Here is a 24,269-nt window from a genome sequence, read left to right on the forward strand (position 1 = left end):
TTACAATCTAATTTTCTAGAGTCACAATCTTGCTGCCATTCAAGACATATTCTACAATTAATATAATCTTTTCCTATTATACCATCTGAATTTATGCCTTGTATCATGGCCTAGTTTTTCCGAATGTATTTTGGAATTCGTATCAGAGGGAGAAATATCCTGCATATGAAACTTTTTCAGACTATGATGAAAGGCCAATGACCTGAATCGTTCACGGCTTTGTTTTCTTCGTAGATGCCATATCTACTGAGTACTTCTATCATTTTACCTCACATTTCCAGCATCTCCAGCTTTGTATGATGGTAAGATTGTTACAGGAGAAAATAGTTGAGTGATTTTGCACTGGCACGGAAATAAATGGTGTGTACATAATTCCAATTGTCTTAGTTCTGAGTTAACAAATTCACATTTTCAACATTTTATTACAGACACAACATAACTTTTCTTCTTGTTTTAATTATCAAAGTTAAACACAAGAACACAATTAAACATGATTAATTTCTGGATGTGTTTCAAAGGAAGCCAAAATATTTTATTATGTTAAAAATAGAAGAGCAAGAATGTAGGGACAGGTATTATTCAAATAAACAATGCAAAACACAACTACTTTGATAAAAAACTAAATTTACAGATATTTACAATTTTACAATCAGTTTATACATGGAATCAACAATTATTTTCAATTTTTATTCTATATGACTGTCATTTTGTTGATTGCTCTTTTTGGTCAGCTTCATTTAATCGGTGACAAGTCAAAAGCAGTCTCCTGTTAAAAGGACAAATAAAGAATTTTATTACAAGTATATTGTTTCGTTGTTCTACCGTGAATAGTGGCAAGAAAATGAATCCCAGGGTCATATATGGTAACATCTACATTACATACTTTGATAATAAATTTACTTTGACCTTTGAGATAAATGCAAGACATCTATTTGCCAGCACTTTTAGACCCTATTCAATTCTTGAATTTTATTTGTTTGTCATTATGACCCAAATTAAAATATTTATTCATGTATTTATTCCTGGATTAAGGAATTTTAAAAAAAGTAAATTATAGCTGCTGGCATTTACCAGTGAAGGGCTTTCAAGTAGAGGCATGCTTTGCCACTTCAGGAAGTTAAGAGCCAATTCAGTACATTAGTGTAATTTGTAGACACATACAGACTAGATCAAACAGGGAAGACAAAAGTCATTAGAAAACAAGTTCAGTTGATTTGACAATAAACTTCAAGGTTGCTGACAGATCTTAATTTTTTTTCAGATAACTGAATGTGAACTCAGCCTTAAATTTTGTCTTCACTGGAAGTAAAAGGGGAGAAATATAAAATGAGACACAAGTTCACTATTTTCCATTTAAGTCCAACCATGTTCTCTTTAGTCAAGAGGCTTCCATGGATATTATTGACACATTATAGTATTATAGTAACACAACCAATGAATGCATGGCATAATTATGCCCAGTAGTTGTGCATTTACTAACAACTGGCTTAGAAATGAAAACACGAAGTACTTTCTGTTTTTTTGTGGAACATGGAACATTGACATTTTCTAAGGTGTTCAGATATCATTAATACTACCTAATAAATACACAACTTTGTCAATTTTAGGATGCAGGTGCTTCAAACATTTCTTTTTTATTCTAATTGTCCTTAAGGAGGAAACGGTGGGCCATCTTCTTGAAGCACCTCATTTCTGTTGGTGAATATAACTTCAAGTCGCTGTTGACAAGTTTTAAGATTTAGATGGGGAAAAAACTCCTGCAAAGCCATATTAGGATGACTCATAATTTGGAAAGAACCTTTGCTTTATGGTTGTAGATTTTTGTGGTGCTGCTGAACTAGCTTGATGAACAGCTCTAGTGTGTTTTCTGATTGCAGAGACTGCAGCCTCTGAGCAACGGGGGTGGAAGGAATGAACGTTTAGGATGAAAAATGGGATCCTTGTCCTGATTTTAAGATTTTTGACATTTGTTCAGCTGCATTCATTGTAAAGTATTCCAATAACAACATCAGAGACTGGGTCCAATCCTGATCTTGGGCATTATCAAGGTGGAGATTGCACATTTTCCCTCCGACCACATGGATTTCCTCTAAGTGCTCCAATGTGCCTAAGATTTGAGAGTTGGTAGTTTAATTAGTCATTGCAAAGTGCAGTGCAGGTGAAAGAACCTGAAGAGTTGATGGAAAGTAGGGAGAACAGGTTTCAGTGCAAATGGGTTGTTGATAGATGGTGCACGTGTGGTGGGCTGAATGGCCGGTATCTCTCTATGATTTTCTTGCATTATTGATGTTTTGAAGATGGTGGAAGGTCTTTAGGTCAGGGGTTCCCAACCTGGGGTCCACAGATCTCTTGATTACTGATAGAGGTCCATGGCATAAATAAGTTGGGAACCCCTGCTTTAGGGTGTCAAGAATTAAACATCTTACATCAGAATACTCAGTTCCTGACCTGCTCATTTGGCTTTAGCATATATTCAGCTAGCTGGCATACGATTCTGGTCAATATGACCCTACAGGATTTTGATGGTGAGAAATTTGCAATGCTAATACTATTCAATGTAAGCGGTAGGTGCCAGGACATTCTCTTGTTGGAGATGATCAATACTGAAAGTCTTGCAATACAGCATTGTTTTCCACAGGCCCATCAACATCTGATTGTCTAGATTTTACTCTATTGCAAGAGTGCTCTGCTTTAGTTACTAAGGTATTGTGGATATTTTGAATTTGAAAAATGTACATTCAGCAACCCCACCTCTGACCTTATGAAGAAAAATCATTGTTGAAGTTGGTGAACATGGTTGATCTCTGGACCTCGAATATGATAATCAGGGCTGTAATGACTGATATCCAATAATGATAAATGCCTTTACGATTTCACCAACCAGAATGTTTTTTTTATTACCAATTGATTTTTAGCTTTATCAAAATACCTTAACGCCTCACTTGAACAATTATTCATATTGATGGGTCAATACCAGACTTTTAGATGTATTTGAATTTCTATGTGAATATGAGATTATGCCTCCATATTAATTGTACCAAATACTGGATTTGCCATGCTTTTCAATTACGCAACTTTTTCATGGACTGAAATATACATTAAAGGATGTTAGAAATCTTTCTAAAGGCTAACATTGTTCATATTTTCATATAAAGACAGAAGACACTGTATACACTTGGCAATTTAGGTAGCATTTGTGTAATATAAACAGTTTATTTTACCCCTCTACATATAGTCATCAAGATATAGAAAAAGGTAACAGCCTTTTTTGGCCTATTTCATCCATGCTGACCAAGATTCCTAATTAGTCCTATCTGCATCAATTTGATACACATCCCTCTAAACCGTTTTCACCTGCCCGAGTCCTTTTAAATGTTGCTAATGTATCCACCTCAACCAATTCCTCTGGCAGATGACCACTCCCTGAGTGAAAAAGTTGCTCCTCAGATTCCTATTAAATCTCTCCTCTCACTTTAAATCTATGTCCTTTAGTTGTTGGTTCTCCAAACTTGGAACACATTATGTGCATATTCACCCTAATTCTGCTCCGCATGATGTTATATCTCTCTGTAATATACCCCTTATATTTCTAGGCTCCATTGAATAAAGTCACAACCTGCTCAATGTCCCTCCATACTCAGTCCCATGAGTTCCTGCAACATCCTTGTAAATCTGTCCAGCACTCTTTCCAACTTAATGTAATTTTCTTAAAGCAGGGTAACCAAAAAATGAACACGATATTCCAAATGCAACATAACTTGCCAAATTCTATACTGAAGGCCAGCATGGCAAAGGTGTTGTATCTACCTGTGATGCCACTTTCAGGGAATCATATTCATATACATGTAGGTCCCCGTGTTCTACAATGTTCACTAGCATCCTACCATGCCAAACAACCTTTATCAGAGGCTTTACTGAAATCCATATAAACTGTCTGCAGTCCTGCCCTCATTGACCTGCTTGGTTACTTCGAAAGAAGTCAATGAAGTTCTAAAGCCTTAATCTCCTGCACACAAAGCTGTGCTGATCATCCTTATCAACCCCTATCTTTCCAAATTCTTGTATATCTTATCCCTCTGAATTTCTTCTCATAACTTACCTATCCTAGATATTTGGATTATTGGCCATTAGTTCCCACATTTTTCTTTGCAATCCTTTTTAACAAAAGGCACATCATGAGCCACCTTCCAGCTGTCACCTGTCACTGAGGAAACTAAGACTGCAGTTTGAACTCCTGCATTTTCTACCTTCTATAATGTTCTTTGATAGACTAGATCAGGCGCTGGAGACTTACCTACTTTTATACATTTTATTACATCCAGCCCTTCCTCTATAACACAGACTAATCTCAAGACTATTAACAACCTCAATTTCCTAACACTTCATGTGGTCTTTTACCAAAGTGAAAAGAGGGGAAGCATGACCTAGAGGTACATTCATAACATAGAGATATGTAAAATTATGTGGGGTATAGGTAGGGTAAATGCAAGCAGGCTTTTTCCACTGAGGTTGGGTGGGACCTCAACCACAGGTCATGGGTTAAAGGTGAAAAGATAAGGGGACCATGAAGCAAAACTTCATTCAGAGCATCATCAGAGTGTGGAACTGAGCTACCAGCACAAGCTGCAAGCTCAATTTCAACACTTAAGTAAAGTTTGGATTTGCTTATGACACTAAACTGATTGGCCAAATCTCAAATAATAATGAGCCAGCCTACAGAGAGGAAGTCATCACCCTGGCATGGTGGTGTCAAGAAAACAGCCTCTCCTTTAATGTTGCAAAAACAAAGGTGTTCGTTGTGGACTATAGGAGGAATGGAGACAGGCTATTGATCCCTATTGACATCAGTGGATCTGGGGTTGAGAGGGTGAACAGCTTTAAGTTCCTCGACATAAACATCACCAAGGATCTCATGTGGTCTGCACATACTGGCTGTGTGGTGAAAAAGGCACAACAGCGCCTCTTTCACCTCAGATGGTTGAAGTAGTTTGATATGGGCCCCCAAATCCTTAGAACTTAATATAGGGGCACAATTGAGAGCATCCTGACTGGCTGCATCACTGCCTGGTAAGGGGAACTGTACTTCCCTCAATCACAGAGCTCTGCAGAGAGTGGTGCGGATAGCCCAGCACATCCATAGATGTGAATTTCCCACTATTCAGGGTATTTACAAAGTCAGGTGGGTAAAAAAGGCCTGAAGGATCATTGGGGACCTGAACAACCCCAACCATAATCTGTTCCAGCTGCTACCATCTGGGAAACGATACTGCAGCATATAAGCCAGGACCAACAGGTTCTGGAACAGCTTCTTCTACTAGGCCATCAGACTGCTTACTTCAGGCTGACACAACTGTATTTCTATGTTATATTGGCTATTCTGTTGTACATACTATTCATTACAAATTACTATGCATTGCACATTTAGATGGAGTTGTAATGTAAAGATTGAAGGATATAAATAACAAAGTCAATTCAATGCAATAGTAGGGGTATGGAGGGCTACTGTCCCATTGCAGGTTGATGGGAGCAGACAGCTTAAATGGTTTCAGCATGGACTAGGTGGAACATGGGGCCTGATTCTGTGTTGTACTTTTCTATAACTCTATGACTTTGCCCATGTTTTGATGCTCTGAACAAAGATATCTACTTTAGTCTTTAGGTCCTATTCTCTCTCCAGTTAACTCTTTTTCCCTTAATATACTTAAAATCTCTTTGGATTCTCCTTGATCTTCTCATCCAAAGGTATCTTATGCCTTACTGAATTCCTTCGGTACACCCCTGCGGCCCATATACCGTTCCAGGGATTTGCATGATTCCAGATGCCTGCACCCAATCCCCTACCTTCTTTATTTCTGACCACATCCTCAATACATAGAAAACCTACAGCACAATATGGGCCCTTTGGCCCACAATGCTGTGCCAAACATGTACTTTAGAAATTACCTTGGGTTACCCATAGCCCTCTGTTTTTCTAAGCTCCATGTACCTATCCAAGAGCCTCTTAAAATACTCTAGCGTTTCCACCTCCACCACAGTCACTGGCAGCTCATTCCACGCACTCACCGTGTAAAAAGCTTACCCCTGACATCTCCTCTGTACCTACTTTCAAGCAGCTTAAAACTGTGTCCTTTCCTGTTAGCCATTTCAGCCCTGGGAAAAAAACTCTGACTATCCACGCGATCAATGCCTCTCATCATCTTATACACCTCTATCACGTCACCTCCCATCCTGCGTCGCTCCAAGGAGAAAAAGCCAAGTTCACTCAACCTATTCACGTAAGGCATGCTCCCTAATCCAGGCAACATCCTTGTAAATCTTCTCTGCACCCTTTCTATAGTTTCCACATCCATCCTGTAGTGAGATGACCAGAACTGAGCACAGTACTCCAAGTGGGGTCTGACCAGGGTTTTACACAGCTGTAACATTACCTCTCCACTCTTGAACTCAATCCCACAGTTGATAAGGTAAATGCACTGTAGGTCTACTTAACCACACAGTCAACCTGTGCAGCAGCTTTGAGTGTCCTATGGATAGCAACCCCAGGATCCCTCTGATCCTGCACACTGCCAAGAGTCTTGCCATTAATACTATATTCTGCCATCATATTTGACCTACCAAAATGAGCCACCTCACACTTATCTGGGTTGAACTCCATCTGCCACTTCTCAGCCCAGTTTTGCATCCTATCGATGTCCCACTGTAACCTCTGACAGCCCTCCACATTATCCACAACGCTCCCAATGATTTTGTCATCAGCAAATTTACTAACCCTTCCCTCCATTTCCTCATCCAGGTCATTTATAAAAATCATTAAAAGTTCCCAGAACAGATCCCTGAGGCATACCACCAGTCACCAACCTCCATGCAGAATACGACCCATCTACAACCACTCATTGCCTTCTGTGGGAAAGCCAGTTCTGGATCCACAAAGCAATGTCCCCTTGGATCCCATGCCTCCTTACTTTCTCAATAAGCCTTGTATGGGGTACCTTATCAAATGCCTTGCTGAAATCCATATACACTACATCTACTGCTCTACTTCCATTAATGTGTTTAGTCACAGCCTTAAAAAATTCAATCAGGTTAGTAAGGCACAGCCTGCCTTTAACAAAGCCATGTTGACTATTACTAATCATATTATGCCTCTCCAAATGTTCATAAATTCTGCGTCTCAGGATCTTCTCCATCAGTTTACTAACCACTGAAGTAAGACTCATTGGTCTATAATTTCCTGGGCTATCTCTACTCCCTTTCTTAAATAAGGGAACAACATCTGTAACACTCCACTCCTCCAGAACCTCTCCCGTGCCCACTGATAATGCAAAGATCATCGCCAGATGCTCAGTAATCTCCTCTCTCACCTCCCATAGTAGCCTGGGGTATATCTCATTTTGTCTTGGGGACTTAGGCAACTTGATGTTTTCCAAGAGCTCCATCACATCCTCTTTCTTAATGTCTATATGCTCAAACTTTTCAGTCCACTGTAAGTCATCCCAACAATCGCCAAGGTCCTTTTCCATAGTGAATACTGAAGCAAAGTATTTATTAAGTACCTCCACTGTCTCCTCCGGTTTCATACACACTTTTCCACTGTCACACTTGATTGGTCCTATTCTCTCACGTCCTAATCTCTTGCTCTTCACATACTTATAGAATGCCTTGGGGGTTTCCTTAATCCTGCTCGCCAAGGTCTTCTCATGGCCCCTTCTGGCTCTCCTAATTTCATTCTTAAGCTCCTTCCTGCTAGCTTTATAATTTTCTAGTTCTCTATCATTACCTAATTTTTTTTAACCTTTCGTAAGCTTTTCTTCTTTACTAGATTTACAACAGCCTTTATACACCACGGTTCCTGTACTGTACCATCTTTTTCCTGCTTTATTGGAACATACCTATGCAGAACACCATGCAAATTCCCCCTGAACACTTGCCACATTTCTGCTGTACATTTCCCTGAGAACATCTGTTCCCAATTTATGCTTCCAAGTTCCTGACTGATAGCTTAATATTTCCTCTTACTCCAATTAAATGCTTTCCTAACTTGTCTGTTCCTATCCCTCTCCAATGCTATGGTAAAGGAGGTAGAATTATGATCACTATCTCCAAAATGCACTCCCACTGAGAGATCTGACACCCGACCAGGTTCATTTCCTAATACCAGATCAAGTACAGCCTCTCCTCTTGTAGGCTTATCTACATATTGTGTCAGGAAACCTTCCTGAACACAGCTAACAAACTCTACCTCATCTAAACCCCTTGCTCTAGGGAGATGCCAATCAATATTGGTGAAATTACAATCTCCCACCATGACAACCCTGTTATTATTGCATCTTTCCAGAATCTGTCTCCCCATCTGCTCGTTGATGTCCCTGTTACTATTGGGTGGTCTATTAAAAACACCAAGTAGAGTTATTGATTCCTTCCTGTTCCAAACTTCCACCCACAGAAACTCAGTAGACAATCCCTCCATGACTACCTCCTTTTCCGCAGCTGTGACACTATCTCTAATCTGCATTTCAATGCCTCCACCTTTTTTGCGTCCTTCCTTGTCCTTTCTGAAACATCTAAAGCCTGGCACGTTAAGTAGCCATTCCTGCCCCTGAGCCATCCAAGTTTCTGTAATAGCCACAACATCATAGTTCCAAGTACTGATCCGTGCTCTAAGTTCATCTGCTTTGTTTCTTGATTTGTGAGCCAACTGCCCCTTCCCTCTGTGTCTAGTTTGGATCCCACCCCCCAGTGATTCTAGTTTAAACTCACCCCAATAGCCTTAGCAAGCCTCCCTGCCAGGATATTGGTCCCCCTTGGAGTGAAGTGCAACTCATCCTTTTTGTACAGGTCACTGTTGCCCCAAATGAGGTCCCAATTATCCAGAAATCTGAATTCCTGCCCTCTGCTCAAATCCCTCAGCTACGCATTTACCATCCACCTCACTCTATTCTTATGCTCACTGTTGTCTGACCCAGGCAATAATCCTGAGATTGTGAAAATTTCAGCTGCATTTTGAGAAGAAACTTCAAAATTCACTACCTTTTATGTGAAAAAATCCTTTTTATAGCATTGACGATCAGCCTTAATCTAATTTTAATATTAATAAACCTTTTGTCCCGGACTCAGTAGCAGAAAAGACAGTTTCTACCTGTGTATTCAAATCTTTTAATTGTTTAACAGAGATCATTTTGTAATCCTCCATTGTCAAGAGAGTACAAACATAATCCATGCAATCTGCTTTTGTAATACTTCAAATCTTTCAATTTTGGTATCAGCATGGTAATTCAAGATGCACTGACATCAGTATAATCTGAGAAAGAGGGCCCAAGAATGAAAGTAATAATGCAATGAAGTCTAAATCAGAATCTTAACCTAGTCTGGTAAGAAAGCATCAGGAGAATAATCGAAGAGGCAACTGGTTGTTACAATCAATGGCATTGCTCTGCATCTTGTTTTCTAGTCACACAGTTAATGTAGTACAGTCACAGGCAGAAAGGGAAGTCCCAAGGCAGTGAAGTACAGAGAGGATACAAGCAGATGGGTGTTTCTGATGCATTCTGACCTGCCTGGTATTCAGCCACCTTCTTTCTCCAAAACACAAAGTAAGTCCAATTGAAAAAACATATTTCTTAATTCCATTAACATTTATAAGAACATAAGAAACAGGAACAGGAGGAGGCCATTTGGCCTATTGAGTCTGCTCCACCACTCAATCATGGCTGATCCTTTTTTCCTCCTCCTCAAACCCAGTTCCCGGCCTTCTCCACGTAACCTTTGACGCCATATCCAATCAAGAATCTATCAATTCCTGCCTTAAATACATCCAAGAACCTGGCCTCCACAGCTGCACATGGCAACAAATTCACCACCCTTTGGCTAAAAAAAATTCTCCATATTTCTGTTTTGAAAGGGCGCCCTCTATCCTGAGGCTGTGCTCTTTTGTCCTAGACTCTCCCACCATGGGAAACGTCCTTTCCACATCTACTCTGTCTAGGTCTTTCAACATTCGAAAGTTTCAATGAGATAACCCTTTCATTCCTGGAAACATCCTTGTGAAACTCCTCTCCAACGCCAGCTCATCTTTTCTAAGATGAGAGCTCCAAAACTGTTTACAATACTCAAGGTAAGACCTCACCAGTGCCTTAAAAAGCCTCAGCATCACATCCTTGCTCTTATATTCTAGACCTCTTGAAATGAATGCCAACATGGCATTTGCCTTTCTCACCACCAACTCAACCTTCAAGTTAAACTTTAGGGTGTTCTACACAAGGACTTCCAAGTCCCTTTGCATCTGAGATTTTTGGATTTTCTCCTCATTTAGAAAATAGTTTGCACATTTATTCTACTACCAAAGTGCATGACCATACATTTTCCAACATTGTATTTCATTTGTCACTTTCTTGCCCATTCTCCTAATCTGCCTAAGTCCTTCTGCATCCTACCTGTTTCAACACTACCTGCCCCTCTACCAATCTTCGTTTCATCTGCAAACTTGGCGACAAAGCCATCTATTCCATCATCTAAATCATTGATATAGAGCATAAAAAGAAGTGGTCCCAACACTGACCCCTGCGGAACACCACTAGTCACTGGCAGCCAACCAGAAAAGGATCCTTTTGTTCTCATTTGCTGCCTCCCACCAATCAGCTAATGTTCTACTCATGTTAGTAACTTTCCTGTAATATCATGCATGGGCTCTTAATTTGGTAAGCAACCTCATGTGTGGCACCTTGACAAAGGACTTCTGAAAGTCCAACTACACAACATCCACTGCATCCCCTTTATCTATCCTACTCTAAGCTCCTCAAAGAATTTGAACAGGTTTGTCAGACAGAATTTTCCCTGAAGGAAACCATACTGACTTTATACTATCTTGTCCTGTGTCACCAAGTACCCCATCACCTCATCGTTAACATCTGACTCCAACATCTTCCCAACCACTGATGTCAGGCTAACTGGTCTATAATTTCCTTTCTTCTGTCTTCCTCCTTTCTTAAAGAGTGGAGTGACATTTGCAATTTTCCAGTCCTCTGGCACCATGCCAGAGTCCAGTGGTCTTATGAAAGATCATTTCTAATGCTACCACAATCTCTAATGCTACCTCTTTTAGAACCCGTTAAGATGGACGAGGTTTGTACATGCTGAATTTACACTTTAAATGCACTGCAATTTTCTGCTTTATGATGAGTGAATGGTATGGAGGAAATAATGCCTCTATTGTGAGCAATTCTATTGTACAGCAATATATAAATCAAATTATATACAATACAATGGACCAAATAAAACATTGTTTTAGTATAACAAAGAGGTTTGTTAAATTCTTCCCCCAGGAAGATAAACATCAATGATAAAGTTTACCATTTCTTTCAGTGTGGCAGCATAGCTTTTAGTCACCTGAGGAAAAGATCAAAATTTCAAACCTCATCCATCAGAGAGTAGTGATAACTGACTATGTGCTTCTGTGAGATGTAATCTCAAAGTATTGGAGAAATGACACCCATTTGATATAATTTCAAGACTTGGGTCTGCAAAACCATTCATATCCTTTGACAGGATAGGCAAGTGATTGGCAATATTCTCTCTCTAGCCAACACCTTTAGAATCGAGGCTGTGGTTACATTTGGTAGCTCTGAAGGGCAGGGTGCATGTCTAACACTTGACTCCTGAAAAGGATGCTCAATTTCAAGCTCCAGATGATCAAAGGAAATATCTTATGGATATTTTGAAAGCATTTTTGAAAAAAGTACAACAGCTCTACTAATTCACAGGAATCCCTGGCCCATTAAAATTAAAAATGAGAAGACATTTTTGAAATGGTAATAAATTAAAGCTGAGGAACAAAGCTTATCAAACTGAAACTAGCTTCCCTGAATTCCTTTTTCCACCACATTCCACCCACTCTTGCCTGCCAGACTATGATCAGTATTTGTTGCCCCAACTAAGAAATTTATTATTTCATTCATCTATGGAAAAGACCCTAAGAAATAGGAGCAGAATTGGGTTATTCAACCCACCGAGTCTGCTTCACCATCCATTCATAGATGATAAATTTTCTCTCTCAACCCAATTCTCCTGCCTTCTCCCTTGTAACCTTAGATGCACTTACTAATCAAGAACCTATCACCCTCCACTTTAAATATGCCCAATTACTTGGCCACCATAGTCACCTCTGGCAATGAACTTCATAGATTCACCACCCTCTAAAAAATTCCTCATCACCTCTGTACTAAAGGGATGTCCTTTGATTGTGCTCTCTGGTCCTTCACTCTTCCACCATTGAAAACATCCTCTGCACGTCCACTGCATTCAGTGAGCTTCAATGAGATTCCCTGCCATTCTTCTAAACTCCAGCGAGTAAAGACTCAGAGCCAACAAAGGAGCTTGTAATGGTAGAATAGTAATAAAAAAATAACCAAGAAAGAAGGAAATGATACTAAATAATGATGATTGCCCACAACTACAGTCAAGGCATTATTAAAGAAAACGTGGCAGGAAATAAAGGATTGCTGAAATGTTAGCAAAAACTTCTCTGGATAATTGCCAGATAAAAATTAACCACAGTGTACTGCTAACTACTAGCACACTTAAGTTATATTCCCTGACTCCAGAAAGAAATGAAGGGGTCCTCAGACTGAGGTGCTCAAAAAGATAATAGGGTTTTTATTTAATAGAAAATGCTGAAGGAAGTCATACAACCTCATGTTTTCAATGAGGTTGATGTACATGAATCCCAGAGGCAATACAATTCAAAATAGGATTTGGATATATTAATGCTCTTCCAAAGTAAATACTGAAAGAGAAGGGAATAAGGATTCAAAAAATGGACTGTAATAATAAAATGGACAACTCTTAACAAGCTCAGTTATAAAATGGTTAACACTAAATTAGAAAGTACAACCAGCACATGAAAGTGCAAAAGGGGAAAAATTTTTCATCATCACATACTAAAGTATTTGCAAAAAAGTGGACTGGTCACCCTGGGGCACCAGTTGAGTTGCCTAATTTCTTTATATTCACATGAACAAGCAAACAAATGAGATTTTAAACTTAAGAGTTTGAAAAATCAAGACTACTTCAGTACTGAAGTGGAATATTAATCCAGTTAATACGCAAGTCCTGAAACCTTCCGACATGGCACTGTTAAAACCCAGCTACAAACTTTCACTGATTTCAGGTGCATCATGCATAACATTGCTATGTAGTTTTTTTTTTAAGATGATAATGGAAATAATCTGAATAATACCAATCATAAAAGATACAGTAGGATGAAGTCCTTACTCAGGAAAGTATGGTACGCATAGACATGAAATACTGTTAGCTTTACCCTCTTTCTAACTTTTGCAGGGAATAGCCTTACAACAAATATCAGCTAATATGACATTTAAAAATTGTGGGAGCAAGTCTTTGAAAACTGATCAGTGCAAGGGAGTAGCTTGACTATTTTCCCATTTATTGGTGCATTACCATAGTTCTCCTGAAGAGTGAGATCTGTAACTAAAGCTCCTGGTGGAGGTATTAATATATCTCTAATATTCAGCAACCATTCCTTCATATTATGAACAATATGTTAAAATAATGAATATTTTGTGCTAGGTTAATTGCAACTAAGAATGACATTACAATTATCCTCAATATTCAATTGATTTCTGTTGGAAGATGTATTCCTGTTTGTCATTTGGTAGTACGTGATTGAAATCATCTCAATTATCCCCTTCCCAATAAAATGTGTTGAAATTCTATGGAATTGAAGGATGAATTTTAGTTGTGGCGGTTGCATTTACTGTCTAGATTTTAAAATGAAAGGCGCTTTCCATGGAGATGCAAGTTATCTTGTATTTATGCTACTGCAATATTGTACAAATGTATGAGTTTTCAAAAACAATGGGAAAAATCTTATTATGGAATACTGGACAAGGTCATGAGTAGTACTGAAGAAGGAACTGCTAACTATGCAAGAATTCAAAAAATAAAACTATTATAAACACCTACCATAATGTCCAATTCGAGGACCATTTTAATTCCCATTTGGTCAGGAATGTGAGAAAAAGATCCTGTAAGTGGAGGGAAAAAATGTGAAACACAAAATATATTACATCATCAATTAAAACCAGAATTATTTCAAAAAAGTCAAGCCTTATAAAAATAAGAACATGCACTGCTACAAAAAAAAACATTGTTTAGAGTGAATTTATTCTGATTCAAAACAAAATCAAACATTAAGCAGTTGAGGCTAACTATGACAATTATAGACAAAGGTTATGTGGTTTTTACACTTTGTTTAACAGGATAGAATTTAAGAGATCAGCTACTGCTTAGTTTGCAGTTATAAAGTTTAGTCTCTACACAATTACAAGATCGATTTATAATTGTTAGGAGTTTAGAAGTACTTGAACCTTTTCTATAGTTTTTTTTACTCTAATAACTTTACAACCTTGCTTTCTTTTAGCGTTTACTGGTTTTAAATGTTAAAGGTAAATTAAGTGATATTAAAATCTACTTGATTCATTTACCTTTGGAACTGAAGACCTTTTAAGGGTTACACATCCACTGCCTCTGACGAATGGCACATTAGTCAAGTCTGTTTGCCTCTAAAAAGCTTTAATTGCTTCCAGCGGAGGATTCATTTAGGTAATTCTCATAAAAATTCCAAAGTGCACTAGTGAAAAAATGCTTAGACAAGATGAAATGCTGATCACATTCTTCATATAAATTCATTATTCAGTAGTGTATTTTCAAAGGGCAACAATATGGACTTTTTTGTGTTTTAAGACATCATTCAGGTAAATTTCTGTATAGACCTCTCAAGACAAACTTTTTTTTAAAGAAGATTTTATAAATACATAAGTATGCTTTCCCTGTTTAAAAGATTTTTGTGGATTTATTATTTGGTGTTATAAGAAAATATATCAATGTTACTGATATGTCACACACAGCAAAGTTTGTTGTTTTTCTCTCAAAACTTTATTTGTATCAAGCAAGAATAGTCAATGTCTTTGATCTTAACACTACAGAATATCTGGAGACTTCAGATACAAAAGAATACAACTTTACTTGGCATTTGGAGTTTACTGTTGTTTAAGTAAAAGTTTACAAGGGATAGCGCTCTAACACAAGCTTAAACTTAAATTCAAACCAAACTTAAACTAAGTTTTAACAATAACTAAAAGCAAAATGGAAAAAACATTGCTATCAACTGAATCTTGCTTTACATTTTAAGTGATCTACATTATCAAACCTAGTTTGGTAATAGATTTTTAAAGACTAGTTAAACTTAAAAACGTGTTAGTCCTGTTTACTTGTTTCCAACAGAGCACGTAACAAGATCAAAGATTTCCCACCCACCTCCTTCCCAAAGTCAAATAATTCCTCCATCCAAAGGACTTCATACAAGAATTCAGAACTGATTAAACAGATCTGTTATATTTAGGAAAAAAAGAACTTTTATATAAAATAACCAATTACTTTTAACAGCGTACATCACTGCAGAAACAGCTAACTGATGATTGTATTTCACAGAGTAGATGGTGAAATCAGTATCTTGGTGCATAGGGATGCTCTCTGTATGCTCCTTTAGGTGCTCTTGTCGGAGGAGCTTTCATCCGAGAGTTGGAATTCGTCCACTCTTCCTGACCTATTATAAATGTTGCACACATACAAAATAAAAATCTACATTAGAGCAACCAAACCCAGAATAATAAGAGTCCACATTATAAAATTTAAAACCATACTCTTCTATCAGAGACTGTATTGTATATCAGATATTTTAAGGCTTAATTGGCTTTCATAACCAAAATTATATTTTTAAATTATCTATTTAATGATTCTACAAAATCAAGCATAATTTCTAGATTTTAAATGAATTCTTTCACCATGAGTTAAATTATTGAGAATTGTCATTTATTATGAAAAGTGGAATGGTAAACAACTGCTAGGTTAAAGTTACATACACTCTTTATTAAACCTGCTGAAACAATATCTTAGACTGATGGAAGTTTGTGAGCTATCATGGATGTGGTTAAATGTTTCATAATCATCAAGATTTTCATCAAAGACGAAGATCATTTGGCCCATCAAGTCCATGTGAAGCAAATGAAGCTATTTAGGTTGCTCCCAATCCTTAGCTCAGTTCATTGCTTTGTACTCTTCAAATGCTTTCAGGTACATAGTTAAATATAATGATTGATTCTGCCTCCACTACCCTTTCAGGAAGCAAGTTTCAGATCGTTAGTACACTTAAGCTGAAAAGGTATCTTTCAATTCCATTTCCATCCCTTTACCAATTAAATAAGACATTTTTTATCACTAGTCCTTCTGTGAAGAGAGTAGGCCCTGTTTACGTAGCCTAAACCTTAATAAATCTTCCTGCAGTTCCTTCTATTCCAAGAAAGAAAACTTCACTCTCTTTAATTATAAAGCTCTATCTAGCAAAATACTAAATTTTCCTCAGCATCTTTTCTAGTGCTAACACATATTTCTCATAGGTGATCAGACAGTAGCCAATGATTTTTTTAAAAGGCCTATTAAGTGTTTTAAACAATTCCAGTACTATTTCTCTGCTCCTATGTTCTATCCCTGGGCTAATTTAGGCAAACCTTTTTAATATTCTTATCTCAGTATCTTGCTGCCTTCAAGGATCTGTGAACATGCACTCCTAGTTCCTTCTGCTTCCCTATACTCCTGCCATTGATCATCCTTTCATCAAGCATTACCTCACAGTTCTCTGCATTAAATTCCATTTATCATTCTTATGCCCAATTATCAAAGTTACTTCAGTGCAGTCTAAAAACTTACCCCCCATAAGTAGCATGTGCTATGTTAATATGGTAAAGGAATTGTTGATGATTCCCCCGCCGCCCCCCAAAAAACTGCTGCCTGACCTGCTGAGCTCCCCCAGCAGATGGTAATAAGCAAACTTCTCAACCACAGTTTTACAATTCATGTGTAGATAGCATGATTAGCACAAGAACCGGTTAATAGTTAACGATGCATCATAAAGACTGGCTATTCTGAAGAAATTGATAGCCTTAAAGAGTGAAATTCAAATTCAGCAAGTTAGACTTTCTGGCTTAAGCATTTGTTTATGGCTTAAAACAGGTGATCACCTTCAATTTGATGTGCTATTAATTTGAAGATCATAAACCAAAATAAAAAGGTTTTAGAATCCACATTCCTTTAAATATATAATTTATTTTATATTTCATTTAAGTAGTTGATAATACTGGAATGTTGCTTATTTGCTAACCAATAATAAATCCTTTTGCCAGATCTTAAGATGAGAACAACCTAGACCTATCACTTTAAGCAAAAGACAATGGAACAATATTCTCTTAGCACACCACCTAATAGTAAAATGTTAGCCATAGTTTCAAGAAACTACAGTGATATTGAAGAATTACAGTTTAGAATAAATTGCAAAGCGCAGAGAATTTCATGTCAATAACTTTTAAACAATATCTTTGTAATGTAAAATATAGAGTCACACGAACAAATTACTTTGTAAAATATTGTACAAATTTGTTTTCCCCTAGGTTAAGTTAAAACTTAATATTAGATTAAAACCACTATTTTTTGGCAGAACCCAAAACCTCTATTTTTTCAGGAACTGTGAAAACATCTGTAAGTTAGATTGATGAGACTGAAAAACATTTTCTACATTAGGTAGAAGTTCTGGAAAAGTTTTACAGATACACAGTTACACTGAACATAGCACCAAACAATTAATTTCTCCACAAGCCATCAAAACTTAGTATTTACATTCACTCCATAATTAAGTTCTTCTCTAAATGGTTATGTAGCATGAGGGAAAAAATGCAATTACTAAATTCAGTATCTTCAGCTTCAAGTTCTATATTTTGACCATGATGGGAATCTGCTTATACTATAAAAAGTGGTATTTAAGAACAGAGTTCAGCTCAGTAAAATTGGCAGCTAGGCAATGAAAGGCTGAAAATATTGAATGCTTCCCTACTCACTGCAGAATGAGACTTCCAACTTCTAAAGAATTTCAAGGATCTGGCGACAATTATCACTTTGTTATATCTGAGAGCAAGGCTCTGAAAAATCATATTACAAATATAAAGTCAAATTCCTAGGACTGAAACTTTGGACAGGTATATTTATAATTAAAAAGGAACATATAAGGAAAACCTCACCAGAATTAAACTTGCCAGAACAGCAAGTTATAGACCTCTTTAAATAATCCAACATTATTTTTCTGGCTATATTCTCACCAACCAACTCCAAGAGTGAAAGACCAGACATGGCTACACACTCAAAAACTACATTTCCACAAACTTTACCCATTACAGAAAATATACAAGATAAGCATTGGAATGCACGTAAGCACGCTAATGACTGTACTCATTGTACAAAACTGAACATGCCTTTGCTTTTTCCGAAGTCAAATATTAATAACTTCTCACCGTCTTGGGGAAGTATGAGAAACAGAAATAGAGGGAGGTCACTGGAAACAATTTTACCATTTAATAATTTCATTCTGACATGGCAGGCCTCAATATCATTTTGCTGATTGACCTCCATTATCCTGAATTCACCTATAATGCAAAACTCTTTAAAAGTAAAAAAAAATCTGCATTCACGGCTCTCTATGAGGTAAATAATTCCAAAGATTCATAATCTCTTAAGAAAATATTCCTCAACTTTAAATTGGTGAACCTTTGTACTATAGTTTTAGATGCTCCCATCAAGGAAAACATTCCAACAACAAATGGTCTGTCAAGTGCTCTCAAAACTGGAATAATTTTCAGTTAAATTATGTCAATCTGCAAATTCAACAGGGCACTTTACATTTTGAGTTATCTTCATGCCTCTAAAAATATTTCTGTGTCGGGGCATAGAATGATCAAGTTTTATGTGCAACACACCTTTTGGAGTATTATAATGGAACTTGGCTTATAATGGAATTTGGATTGTAGTAGTTTACAGCACTAGTTGTAGAATTTCCCCAAAATAACAATCTTAAGCATATTACATTGATCTAGAACAGCAGACAAGTAGTTAACTTGCTAAAATCCTTCAGCCACCACCAGCTTCCCACCAATGAGTCACCATGACCCAACTTATCCCCATCTACAGTGTGATGTTCACATTCATGTTATTTCTTTCCAGTGCAACCCTAATCCAGTTCCGCCTCCACCAACACTATGATGACGGTGATAAGTTTCCAGTGCCTATTCACTGTTTCTACTGCCAATCCTTCCAATCCCCCCTTTCAGAAACTCTAGGCACACCTTCAACCAGGTTGCAACTGATCTCCTGAAGCTAGTCTTAGGAGTAGAATTCCATTAGGCACATTTGGAAACAACTAATGCTGTTTTTACAACTGAGACTTCAGTGGGAACCTAGAGCTAGTAGGATACTAAACATAATTGCCCTTGTTCTCTTATGCCTTTTAGAGTGTGTGTAAAATATAAGTGCACATTATTTTCTTCCAAACCCCAAAGACTAATAGGCCAAATTAACTCACACCATTCCTCATAAAACAATTCCTTCATCCCAAGAAACAATCTAGCAATCATCCTTTGCATCACTCCAAATGAATTACAGACTTTTTTTGTGTAACAATCCCAAGAGTTTTTACTACCCTAATCAATTTACTTTGAGTGTCTTTGTCATAAGCCATGCAAAAAATCCATTTGCTTTAACAGGCTGGCCTCTACAACTCCCCTTTTTATCACCTCAAAGTCAATTTAAACATACATTTAAGTTAGACAGATTCTTAATAAACTTGTACTACCTTGATTAATCCACTCCCCTCTAAATGATTATATATGCTTCACAATGTATCTAATAACTTGCCCAATATGACTGCCACACTGATTAGCTTGTGATTACTAGGTCAGTTCCTTTCACCATTTGTATTGTACAAACTATTACCACTCTTTTGGTAGAGTGTTTATTGAGTAGATTTCAATTTATTAAAGCAGTATGGTAAATACTGGGGTACAAGCAGTGCAGTACAGAATGCTTTAATTCTTCAATAGCTTCAAAACTTTCCTATTACCACACTGCTACTGCTAGTGGTAAAGGTTTGCCATTCAGGTGAGGGAAAGGATTGTTCTGAAGATGTGCTAAGGTGTTTTGGGGGCCTCAGAATTAAGATGCTGGGATCAGTACAGTGCCAGCGAGAGTCTAAAAGATGAAAGGCAAGTAGGTTAGTAGGGACAGTCCGATAAGGATTTCAATCCAGCGCTATGCTAGGAAGTCTAGTTTGTTGTGAATGTCTAATGTTAACTGTTCTTGAGAATAATATGATTCGTGTTTCCTGACGAAGTTGTAGAAGTGGGACTGCACAGGGTATTACAATATTTATTATGGTGTAATAAAATTCTATGATTCTTCTCTTGATGTTTTTGTCCATGAAATTGTTCTCAACTGTATAACTCTTACAAGTTTCCTCAGTAAATAATATAGCAGAAACTAAGGAAAACAGCAGTGACCAGTACAACTTCATTTACATCTGATTCCTAGTTTCCAATAATACGAAGAGCTGCACGATCTTGATTCAATTCCAGAGACTCTTCCAGACATTAATTACAAGCTACTGTTAAAATTCCATGAATCTAACTTAAGTATTATTTATGGATCTGTCTCTCTAATGCAGGACTTGTACCAACTCTATTAAAATGTTAACATTTACACAATGGAGTAAGATTGGGTCTCACATCCATGATTTAACATTAGCCTCACCAGCTGAATTTCTCCTGCTTAAAATGGAGATCAAATTCCATCCTTCCCACTAATTCCCCATAAGATATATCCAATGTTTGGGTACCAAGGTCTCAAGAACCCAGGCAGTTTTAACCAAAACATATGACATGTCTGGAGGAAATAGTGCAACACCATTTTAATTTTCATCACGTCAATTTGATTCAGTTACTTGCCCTATTAAGCAAATTACTTTTAAAATGCTGTTAAACAAATGTTCTCATATGTGGGATGCCGCACTCTGCACATCTTTATCAATATGGACAAGACAGTATTCAAAGTAAAATCAGGACATGGAATAGAAAAAAAAGCTTAGCTGAAGATAGGTTGGGTTGATAACTCTGTTGATGAATTCATTGCTCAACTTATTGGTTCATTTTACATCCTTTACCACTCCACTTGTTCTGTATTAAGAACACCTATATAATTTCTATACTAATAGCAAAATTACCAATTCAAACTTTGCACTGAAGTTTGCAGACTGATGTCAAATTTGATGAAATAGGTCTAATTTATTGGGAAACAGCAGCTTCCTTCCATTCTCCCTTCTATCGAGTTAACAATCTAGAGCATTTCTTTTGAAGCAGATTTATATTACCATTCCCACAGGGAGCTCCTCTTTAGGCCTTAATAAAGTTGTTAGGTGTTTGTTCTGTTGGTCCTCAGATATGAACTATTGCAAACTTTTCTCCTGGTCCTACTAATCTGCTGCCAGAATGTGGATTATCAGTTGTGAAGAAGGAGCACAAAGGAAATGTTGACATCAAAAAAAGGCAAGAACCACATTTTTCATTGAGTTAGTTATTATTCCAAAAGAGCTAAACCCATATTCTGTTCCAACTGTCTTTCATATGAGCTTCCATTACTGCCCCTAGGAACTTCCACTAAAACTGCATAACTATGGCACTGGTCCTCTCGTGAGAAGATGACTTCAGTATTCATATTTCCTAAGGTAGACTGCAGTGATGCCAAACAAGATGACACCAACAGAGCTCTTCAAAATGTCAGTCACTTGCTGAAAGTTATTATTTATCTTCTAATACCTTTTTGAGATCCTTTTATTTCCCCCCCAGTAGTTGGAAGTTTTATCTGCTGTAATCAGAAGAGCTTAAAGAGAATCTCACCCTCCAGTGAGATCTCTCCTGGATTGTCCCCAGGCCCATACTGATGGTACTCATTCTCAATTCACCATGTGTAGATCCTGCTGCCTTATTAACTAACTTAATCAGAGTGACAATCCAAATCAACTCGGAGCCTGGAAAGTTTGCAGTGATAATAAAATACATCTCCAGGATATAGTGCTCTTCCAAGACTGCTTCATCAATAGTCCAGTTATTGAAAATGACCTATTAGAAAAAGAAAACTCATTAGTTAGAAAGGTTAAAAAAATGGCTAAAGATAATAAAAATTCAGAATGTAGTCTGCTGCATTTTTACTTAAGTAAATGTAAATATCCTGCTCGGGCTTATCATCCTTTGATTCCAAAGGCTCACTGTTTCCCATCCCATCCTGCTATGCCCTGGTGAGTGCTATAATGTTGAGTATTCATTTCTCCCATCCCTGTTCCTCTGTAATTCTATTTGTGCTCTGACCAACATATACTTTGTGCTCCCCTACAGAAGGTTGGGGTGGGGGAAAGGAGGGAGGGATTGTGGAAGAAGAAAAGAAAATTTTTGTAAAGGTTACAAGAAACATGTAAGCATGTAATATAATCAACAGGTATTTAAAAAAAAAAGGCAAAATGAATTACTAATTACCACTGATTACTAACTCTACAAGAATGGCTGTCCAGGTCCCGACAATTTCATATAGCTCAATTAAATTCCTATTTTATTTTCATTTGTTCTGAATATTTCCTTATATCTAATATTCACTATCCCCAATTGAATCCTTGTAAATTACCTCTAAGCCCTAACAATTTTCCTAACATGATAAATGTAATTGAGCACAGTTGTCTAACCAATGGTCTAACTATTGCTTATTAAAATAGTTTGACTGAGCTAGGGCTATTGTCTTTCGAGCAAAGGATGAGAGGCCACTTGATAGATATGCACAAAATGATAAGAGGCATAGATCGAGTGGACTAGTGCTTGGAAAAACAAATGCAGCTGAGATGACAGCTTCACAGCAACTTTGTAGTGAAGTGTATTCAGTGTTCATAATGAGGTCACCTCTACATAGGAGAAACTAAATACAGATTATAACACTCCTTTGCCATTCATCATTCATTCAGCCTGCAAAGGAAATTCTGAGCTTCTAGTGCATGCCCCATCTGTTCTGGCTTCTCCTTTCTGTCTTCTGCATTACTCCATGGATGTTCAACATAACTTGTGGATCAGCATCTCATCCTCTGAATTGGCATGTTACAGCCCTTGAAACTTATTAAGCTCAGTATTTTCTGGCGAAACCCATTCTTGTTACACATACATTCACACAGATATGACTGAAACTGGCAATTCAATTTACGTTGAACATTATTTTGGTATAATTTTACTCCAGTTGCCAGTTCTTAAAATAACATGATCTTTGTCAATTGGAGCATAGAAGGTTGAGGGGGGACTTGATAGAGGTATTTAAAATTATGAGGGGGATAGATAGAGTTGACATGGATAGGCTTTTTCCATTGAGTGTAGGGGAGATTCAAACAAGAGGACATGAGTTGAGAGTTAGGGGGCAAAAGTTTAAGGGTAACATGAAGGGGAATTTCTTTACTCAGAGAGTGGTAGCTGTGTGGAACGAGCTTCCAGTAGAAGTCGTAGAGGCAGGTTCGGTATTGTCATTTAAAGTAAAATTGGGTAGGTATATGGACAGGAAAGGAATGGAGGGTTATCGGCTGAGTGCGGGTCAGTGGGACTGGGTGAGAGTAAGCGTTCGGCACTGACTAGAAGGGCCGAGATGGCCTGTTTCCGTGCTGTAATTGTTATATGGTTAATTTATGGTTATGGTTATATGGTTAATTTTATGATATATCTTAATTCTCCCAATCCATCTATATCCAAATATCCCAATCCAACCTCCCTCTCTGTAACTTAATACATGCTTTCCCTGTTTTCTAGTTTTTATTAAGGTAATTTTGCTCCTCTCCCCACTTCCAACATTCTGTTATTTGCTATTTCACACAGTTCCACTCTTACTCTGTTTTTCAGTAATAAAGAAAAACACTTTGTCTGAACTCTGCATCACCTTTACCCAGCATTTGAGTATCATGAAGAATCTGAACGTGCAGCATAGCATTCCTTTTCTGTCTATTCCCTTGCATATTTGACCTGCTCACAAACCCAATCACCAAAGCACATTAACATATTTCCCAAACTGAGTATTATTTCCCACTTTACTACCTAACTGACCAGCTCAATATTTGCCTACAGTCCATATGATTTACTGTGCAGGGATTTTTTCTCATCACATATGATAGATCATCCACAACCTTTTCAAATCAAACTTTCTACATATGTCTAGATATCTAATATATTACACAAAAGGAAAGGCACCTTCAAACAACTGTCTAGTTAAATAACACCCAATCTTTGCTCTTTGCTTCCTATCACAGAGCA

The 24,269-nt window shown here is 37.4% G+C and overlaps 1 protein-coding gene across 3 annotated transcripts in view; it reads right to left on the reverse strand.

The window, feature by feature from the left end:
* Nucleotides 1-436: 436 nt before the first annotated feature.
* LOC140729044 (KH domain-containing, RNA-binding, signal transduction-associated protein 3-like) overlaps nucleotides 437-24,269 on the reverse strand; it is a 210,130-nt gene continuing 186,297 nt past the window's right edge. Inside the window, exons 10-12 of one of the 3 annotated variants that reach the window (XR_012099244.1) lie at nucleotides 15,465-15,619; nucleotides 13,978-14,039; nucleotides 437-766 (exon numbers count right to left, since the gene is read on the reverse strand). Coding sequence is in view for 1 of the 3 variants with exons in the window: in XM_073048328.1 (XP_072904429.1) it covers nucleotides 15,519-15,619 (101 nt within the window). In the remaining 2 variants the exon portion in view is untranslated. Of the gene's footprint in view, nucleotides 767-13,977; nucleotides 14,040-14,926; nucleotides 15,620-24,269 lie in introns of those variants that run through there. The other 2 variants (XR_012099240.1, XM_073048328.1) reach the window with 2 other exon arrangements.

The sequence above is a fragment of the Hemitrygon akajei genome, chromosome 1 (assembly GCF_048418815.1).
Source record: "Hemitrygon akajei chromosome 1, sHemAka1.3, whole genome shotgun sequence".
Lineage (NCBI taxonomy): Eukaryota > Metazoa > Chordata > Chondrichthyes > Myliobatiformes > Dasyatidae > Hemitrygon > Hemitrygon akajei.